This window comes from Otolemur garnettii, unplaced genomic scaffold, assembly GCF_000181295.1.
Source record: "Otolemur garnettii isolate 467f Iridium unplaced genomic scaffold, OtoGar3 scaffold00013, whole genome shotgun sequence".
NCBI lineage: Eukaryota > Metazoa > Chordata > Mammalia > Primates > Galagidae > Otolemur > Otolemur garnettii.
In genome coordinates this window covers 14,292,751-14,300,785 of record NW_003852408.1, presented here as the reverse complement: position 1 = coordinate 14,300,785, position 8,035 = coordinate 14,292,751, and the positions used below count along the sequence as shown (strand labels likewise).

Sequence of the window (8,035 nt, the reverse complement as noted above, 5' to 3'; positions counted from 1 at the left end):
TGGGACGATGACACTGGTGAGCAGCATGCATGGAGACCCCAAGCACACTGAGATGAAGTGGGAGGAAGACACGTGTGGGACCCTCGTCCTCCCCTCCCCACCCGTACCAGTGACAGAAAAGACAAACTTTGGAGAGCCATGGAGGAGGCATCACAGCCTCCTCCTGCCACCTGGTGGCCACCAGGAAGAAGCACAGAGCCAGAAATGAAAAGGGAAAGGAAACTTGAGCAACACAGATTCCTGCTGCCACCTGGGTTGAGTCCCTATTTGGCCAACAAGTGACATGATCTCAGGTCTCAAGAGAGGTCCCCGAAGTTACCAGTCTGCCCCAGTCCCCTGGATCCTACCTCTGCCACTTACCCATGACAGCAACTCCTGCCCCTCCCCCTCTCACACAGAGCCTGATTCCCCCTCTAGGGCCTGGGCTGGGACTGTGTCACTTCCCAGGCAGCAAACCCTGGGAATGCTCTGGAGGGCCACAGTCACCAGGGCCCTCTCCATGCCCCAGCCAGCCGCTGCCAGGTGAGTAGCAGGGAGAACCTAGGGCAGACTGGGAGCCAGGGAGAGGAATCTGGGATAGAGGTGAGGGAGGGGAGGGGGTTGCTCGGGTGGTCATACATTTCATCAAAGATCTCGGCTGAAAGAGGCTGCAGAGACTCTCAGTCTAAACTCTTGGTCTACAGATGGGGAAACTGAGGCCCAAAGAAGGTGAACGGCCTGTCCTATATCACCCAGGGAATAGCGAGGCCAGGATGGAGACCCAAGTCTCTCGACTCCTGACCCTGTCCTCTCCAAGCCCCACCCCCACTCATCATCCCTCCTTTACCCTCATGTCCTCCTCCCTTGCCCTCCCAGGTGTCCCCTGCTGCAGCACTGCCACCTGTATCCCCAAATGCTGGTAACTACAGCCTAGGGGACAAGTCACCTGGGTTTCCCACTCCATGCCCAGTCTGGACTCCAGCATCTCAGAATAAGCCCAGAGCCTTCAGCACCTCAATGTCCCTCTCTGGGCCCAAGGCGTGCTGAGAGGAGACCAGGCTGACAGTCCCCTGAGAAAGAGTGGCAAGATGAACACCAGGTGCCCCACTCCCCTCACATGCCCAGAGTGCCTGGCTCAGTCCCAGCCCAGGGCCCTCCTCTGCTTCCACTTCCCTCTTCTCCTTTGAGACACTTTTTCCACTGAGCTGGGGCCTAGGAAAGGATGAATGTGTGTCTTACTCAAGGAGGATGACTGCTGGGACAAGCCTGAGGGCTCTCCATGGGGATGGGAGATGCCATTCCCTAGCCTGGTGTTCACATGGCAGGGACACTCAGGAGGCTGCACACATCAAGTCAGGGTCCAGCACACATCAAGTCAGGGTCCAGAACCTGGGCTCCGTGGGCATAGGATCAAATCTGCAAAGCTCTATGATGATGGATCAATGACTTACCCTCTCTGTGCCCCAGTCTCCTTGTCTATAATGGTGTTAAACCCTCTCAGGGTTATTGTGGGTGTTGAGTGGAACAAGGATGTAAAGCATTAGTACAGTGCCTGGCACCCAGGGCCTACTCAGTTAGCGGGCAGCCATAGCATCCTCATCATACAGGCCCACAAGGAAGAGCTGGACTTCTTCACCCCACCAGCTAACTCTGTGTGACCCTGGATAAGTCATGCTCCCTCACTAGGCTCTGATTCCTCCTTTACATAAGGAGAGAGTTGGACAGCTGAGCCCAGAGGGTCCTTCTGGACCACTCTTACAGGTCACAGGAACTGTACCATTTCCAAGTACCCATGTCAGAAGAGGGGGTCATGCTCAAGGTCACTAAGGACCTTAAAGGTGAGTGTGTCTTGAGAGATTTTCCAGGACTGAGCTGCAGCAGAAGTGTGGGGACTTGGGATTCTGTTGACCAGAGTCCTTGCTACCTGATGTCTGATGTCCACCCTCATCTCTGTAACTGCTATCTCTGTCATCCTCCAGCTTTACTGGGACAAGTGAGGAACAGAGTCCAACACCAGTGCTGAGCTGTATAGACTCTGCAGCTGCCTGGAGCTGCTGCTTCAGGTGGGACCCTCTCTCCAATACCCCATTCACCCTCTCCTCAGGCTTGGCACCTGGGTTCCACCTAGACCTGACCTCTTCGGGCACCCAACAGGGGGCGCATGTGTGGGGATGAGAGCTGGCCTGAGACCACTGGGTCCAGCTCAGCCATAGCTGTAAGTTACTTAGGATTGGGTGCCAGGCAAATGAAATCAAGACAGGAAAAACTTTTCCAGTGGTTCTTTCAGGGAAATATTTATATATATTTCCTTGATTTAAATATTTCAGTGATGAAATAAATTGAAGAAGACACCATGAAATGGAAAGATATTTCATGTTCAAGAACTGGAGAATTAACATTGTTAAAATGACAATACTACCCAAACCATTTTATAGATTCAAGGCAATCCCTATCAACATCCCAATGATATCCCTGTCAGTAATAGAATAAAACTCCTTAAATAGATATGGAACCACAAAAGTCTCCCAATATCCAAAGCAACCTTGAGCAAAAAAAATAGAAAGCTGGAGGCCTCATACTATCTGATTTCAAAGTTTAGTATAAAGCAGCTGTAACCAAATCAGCCTATATACTGGCATAAAAACAGACATATAGACCCATAGAACAGAATAAAGAACTGGGATATAAACATGTGCATTTACACCCAATTCATCATTGATGTGGTGCCAAGAACATAGGATGGGCAAAGACAGCATCATCAATAAATGATCCTGGGGAAAATATGTAACTCTATGCAGAAGAACGAAACTAGTCCCCTGTCTCTCGCCAAATTAAAAAAAAAAAGATCAAAATAGATTAAAGATTCATCTTTAAGATCTAAAACTATGAAACTGCTTGAAGAGAACATTTAAGAAATGCTCCAGAACATTGCTGTTGGCAAAAGTGGAGAGTAAATTGCTGGTTAGCAGAGGGTGGACTGGGCAGAGAAGAGGGGAAGGATAAAGAGATATTGATGAATGGGTACAAATATACAGGCTGAAGAAGAAATAAGGCCTAGTTTTAGACAGATCAGGTGGGAGACAATAATCTATTGTGTATTTCAAAATAGCTAGAAGAGAAGAATACAAATGGATTTAACACAAAGAGAAATACTTAAGGTGATGGATATCACAAATACACTGATTTGATGTTTACAAATTTCCTGAATGTATGAATTTATTGAATGTACCCCAAACTACATGACTCTGTTATGCATCAATTTTGAAAAATTCCAGCAAGTTATTTTTTATATTGACCAAAATGATTCTAAACCTAACATGAGAAGGAACAAGAGCAAAATGAGAGGACTGACACTACTGATTCCAAGACACATTACTAAAGCTACAGTATTGAAGACAGTGTGGCATTTGTAAAAGAATGGACATGAGGAACACAGAAACTGAAAATCGGTCACATTTGGAAATTTCACTTTGAAGAAATGACAACTAAATGCAAATTGGGTTCTGGAACAGAAAACAACCCTTAGGAGAAAAACTGGTGAAATCTGTCACATGAATAGTATTGCAGTGATGTTAATTAATTTTGACTAATTGGCCAGGATAATGTCAGATGTTAACTGCAGGAAGAACTGGTGGATGGGTATATGGGAACTGTACTATTGGTAATATCACTAAATCTCTTCTGTAAATCCAAAATGATTTTAAAATAAAAAGTTTAGTACGAAAAAAGGAAGTGAGATTCCCAGTCTCCACTCATAAAATGAGTGGAAATAGCAGAAAACAGAGTATTCTGCAAAAGTTGAGAGTTGCTATATATTATTAACATTACCATCATCATAATCTCGCTGAACATCCTTCCTCATCAACGCTTTAGCTATTGCCTTGCAGCTGTGTCACTTCCATAGTGTCCTGCCTCTCCTCTGGCCCTTTCACCACCCCTGTCCCTAAAGCCCCCTGGCCCAGTGGCTGAAGGAGGGGCAGTCTCCATTTCCTGGCAAGTTCCTACTCCAGGCACCCGTGTCCTGCTGAAGCCTGGACAGCTTTGCTAGAAGCATAGTCAGCAAGTACTACAGGGGTTAAAGGAGGCTCAGGGGTCAACAGCTGGCTGACTCAAGAAGGAGAAAGTACAAGCTGGACCACACCAAGGGCCAGCTGGAGAGGGAGCCCGGCTCCCAGCCCTCAGCTCAGTGGCTCCCTCCTTGCACCACTCCCTGCCTAGACACACGGCTCACTCATCCCCTCCCTGTGGACAACCTGCTTCTTGCCAGCCACGGCTTTTGCCACGATCACTGGCCACTGCCCCTTCCTGGATGTCCCTTGGCCCAGACATCCACCTCATTAAAGGAAAGGTGAGTGTGTGTGCGTGTGTGTGAATGTGAGTGTGTGAGTGCGTGACTGAGTGCATGTAATAGTGAGAGTATGTGTGATACTGTGTGTGTGAGTGTGCGCAAGTGTGTGTGTATATGTGTGAGTGTAAGTGTGTGTGTGTATGTTACAGATTGCAGCCAGCAGGGATGTTGGGCTGTCGGTACTGATAGAGTGAAGCCCATTCATCAGGGTGTAATTTGGGGGAAGGTGAGGTCATCCTGCCTGGTCTGATACCTCTGGGCTGGGCCAATCCCTTAGGTGTCACCATGTCAGTCCCCCAACTTCACATGTTCCTGTGGTCCTGACAGGGAGGTCTGGGATGCGGCTATCCCTATGCTGAGAGAGCCACCAATCAGAAGGAGTTGGTTTGCTGGAGAAGGTGCTGGTGTCAGGGGCTGCTTGGGACCAAGGCCAGCTGGGGAGCAGGGACACATGGACCAGAGAGGGAAATGTTGGGGCTCTCCTGTGCTACCTGCCTGCCCATGACAGGGGCCTGGGCATTGTTTCCTTTTCATTTCTTTCCCTGCCACCCCCCAGAACTGGTCTCAGGTCAGAATTCCCCTCCTTGGGGCTCTCTTTGCCCCCAGAGGGTTGACCCACTCTTCAGGGAGCTGGTGGGCCTGGAGGGGTGCAAAACACTCTCTCCCCCTCCACTCCTCAGTGTGGGCCTGGCCATGGGCACAGCCTGGCATGAGGGCCCCCTCTGCCTTCCCCAACACCCAGCTCTTCTCCTTCCTCACCCCTCTGGGCAGAAATGTCTAATCCAGGTGGTTAATGAACAGACAGGGGCAGCTGCCTCCCCCCACCCCCTGTACCCTCCTCTCCTCCTCTGACTCTGCTGTCCCTGTGCCACCCCTTCTCATGCTGGGAATCCTTGCAGAGTGACCTTAGAATCTGCCTCCAGCCCCAATTTTGGACCTGGGCAGGACTGCCCACGCAGGTATCTCAGGCTGGTCACTGTGCTAGAAGGGGAAACTGAGAGGTGCTGGCTGAGGAGATGTCGAGGGGATGACCCAGGGACAGCTGCTGTGCTCCCAGGCTGGGCTTCCAGCAGGGGGCTAAGTGGGGTGTGACACAGGTGGGATGTGGCACAGAGTGGGTGCTGGTTGGAAGGGACCGACTCCGGCGGGCAGGAAGGCAGGTGGCTGTGGGTGGAGGCAAGAGGAAGAACTGGGTACTAGGCTTGTGGCATCTTTGGGGACAGGGGCTTCTCTTGTAAAAGCCCCAGCTGCCCTTCAGTGTGGTAGAGCAGAGATGGCTGGCATGGTGTGAGGGGAACTCCCTCTGTGCCCTATAGAAACTGCCCCCAGTGTGGGGCCCATTGTGGCTCAGACTTCGCCCCTGCCAAGGGGAAGCTTCTGTCTCTCCCATACCAGCTCTTGCCGAGGACCTCAGAGCCTGGTGCTACAGAAGAAGCACCTGCCTGACACCTGTGGCCCAGGACCTGGAAGGGAGTGGGCAGGATCTGGATTGGGATGGAGAGTTGGGTAAGAGAGCCCTAAATGACATGAGGGGTGGGAGCCAGCTTGGAGTCAGCCTGGACTCTGTTGCCCTTGCAGCGCAGGGAGCTGGAGAGGAGGGGGCTGCCAGAGCTGGGGAGCACCTGCATCTAAAGCTGAGAGGCAGAGTTCAGGTGGCATCCTGGGACCCTATCCTTCCCACCACCTGGCCCTGTGCCCTCCGGCTTTCCTTGCCCACCCCTTCTCATGCTTCTCTGTACTTTATGTCCCTCAGACCCCAGGGCAGAACTGCCTACAAGGTGGACGGATCAGGAAGGATAAAACTAGAGAAGCTGGGGGCAAGATGGGATGGGCTGGGGCTGGGGTAGAGTTCTTAAGCGTTCAGGAGGACATTATTGTCTTTGGCCATATTCTGTTCTCTGATGGGCAGTGCCAAGCCTAGGAGATTTGGGACACTCAGCATCCAGTTTCTACTGAGGTAGGGGGAGGGAGCAAAAGGAGAGGGGGCTTTTGCTTAATTAACAGTGGAGGGAGCAGAGGTGGAAACTTACCCAGCTTAAGGCAGAGCTTCCTAAGTCCCCTGGCAGATCTTCCTTGTAACACAGTGAGCTTCTCTTTTTGGCACAGACAGGACCCATGGGGACCCCCTCATTGCCAGTGTTTGGGGAACTGAGAACTTGACACTCTATTCCAGGCTGTGCACCCCCAACCCACAACAGCCCACTAGATCTACCCACAGCTGCTTCCTGCAAAGGCTCTGAGGTTCCTCCTGTTCCCCTTGGCCCACTCTACTCCTTCCCCTGTTAGTTAACTCCTCGAGAGCTGGAGCAGACCTGTGAATGATGCTCTGAACATTCATATACAGGGTTTTATAGGGACACATGTTTTCTATTCTCTGGGTACAACCTGATAGGTTGATAAATGGAGGGTCACACAGTAACTCTGTTTACCTTGTCGAGCAACTGTTAAACTGATTTCCAAGGCAGCTGCACCATTTTTCATTCCCACCAGCAATAGAGGAGGGCTCTGTTTTGTCCATACCCCACCAACATTGCTCTTGTCCATCCTGTGTTCAGTGTGCACACCCTGGACTGGGTGAAGTGGCTCCTGGGACTGATTCCCTCATTTCTGCTCTGACTCTGGGGCCCACCTTGGGGCACATCATGGACTAGGATATGGTCCTAGGAAGATCATCCATTGCTAGAAAGAAATGGCAGGATGAGGATCTATGCTATGGTTCAGTTTGGGAGCTGCTTTACCGTAGTTTAACCTTTAAGACCCTAGGACGTATTGTATCACCCAGTGGCTTCAGCCAGCCCTCCACACCCAGGCAGGGGCTGAAACAGTCTTGGCTGTTCCTGTAGGAACCACAGAGCCCACAGACTTAGACCAAGTCTTGGGGGACAGTGCAGTCAGGATGAATGAAGGCACATATATGCAGGAGGGCCCCCAGCAGGACTAAAGCCAGACTGTGCACCCCCAACTCACAACAGCCCACTAGATCTACCCCCAGCTGCTTCCTGCAAAGGCTCTGAGGTTCCTCCTGCTCCCTTTGGCCCACTCTGCTCCTTCCCCTGCTGGTTAACTCCTCAAGGACTGGAACAGACCTGGGAATGAAGCTCTAAACATTTGTCTTTTATAGGGACACATGTTTTCGATTCTCTGGGTATTCTTTGCATTAAAGCCCCCAGAAAGCCACTAAACAAGGGTTGTGTGCCCCCACACCTTCTCTGCTTCCTGCTTCCCCTCCCTTTATGTGGGGAACAGACTGGCTGTCCCTGCTCGTGCCACCCCATGACAGAACTTGGCTGTCCCACACCTGCCCCAGTAATCTGTTATGTTCCCACCACTTGGAGAATCAGTCAGCCAAGTGCTTCTCATTTTGGATACAGTTTGTCAAATTACACAAATGCTCCCAGATCAGGCCTCTTCCTTCCCAAAATAGAAGCCCTGGGCCTTGTTAACTGACTAAAGATAATTCTAGATCAGTGAGCTCTCAGAAACTCCATCCTCCTATGTCTCAAACCATTTTCTAGAATACTTCTTTTTAAAATAACTTTCAGAAAGTTGCACAAAAGGATCATCCCTCAGCTTTCTGGTCAAACCTTGACCTTTCCTTAGGGGTACAATTCAATTGCACTGCAGGCTTCATCCCCAGATTAAGAACTGAATGGCATCTCACGGTTCTGAGCATCAAATCTGACCTCCATGGCCAGGATGCTCAACAGA

General features: G+C 50.7%; 1 protein-coding gene across 1 annotated transcript in view; it reads left to right on the top strand.

Annotated features, from left to right (window-relative positions):
- Positions 1-1,771: 1,771 nt before the first annotated feature.
- RUFY4 (RUN and FYVE domain containing 4) overlaps positions 1,772-8,035 on the top strand; it is a 46,318-nt gene continuing 40,054 nt past the window's right edge. The window contains exon 1 of the mRNA XM_023510369.1: positions 1,772-1,817. Within this exon, the coding sequence (XP_023366137.1) occupies positions 1,772-1,817 (46 nt within the window). The remainder of the gene's footprint in view (positions 1,818-8,035) is intronic.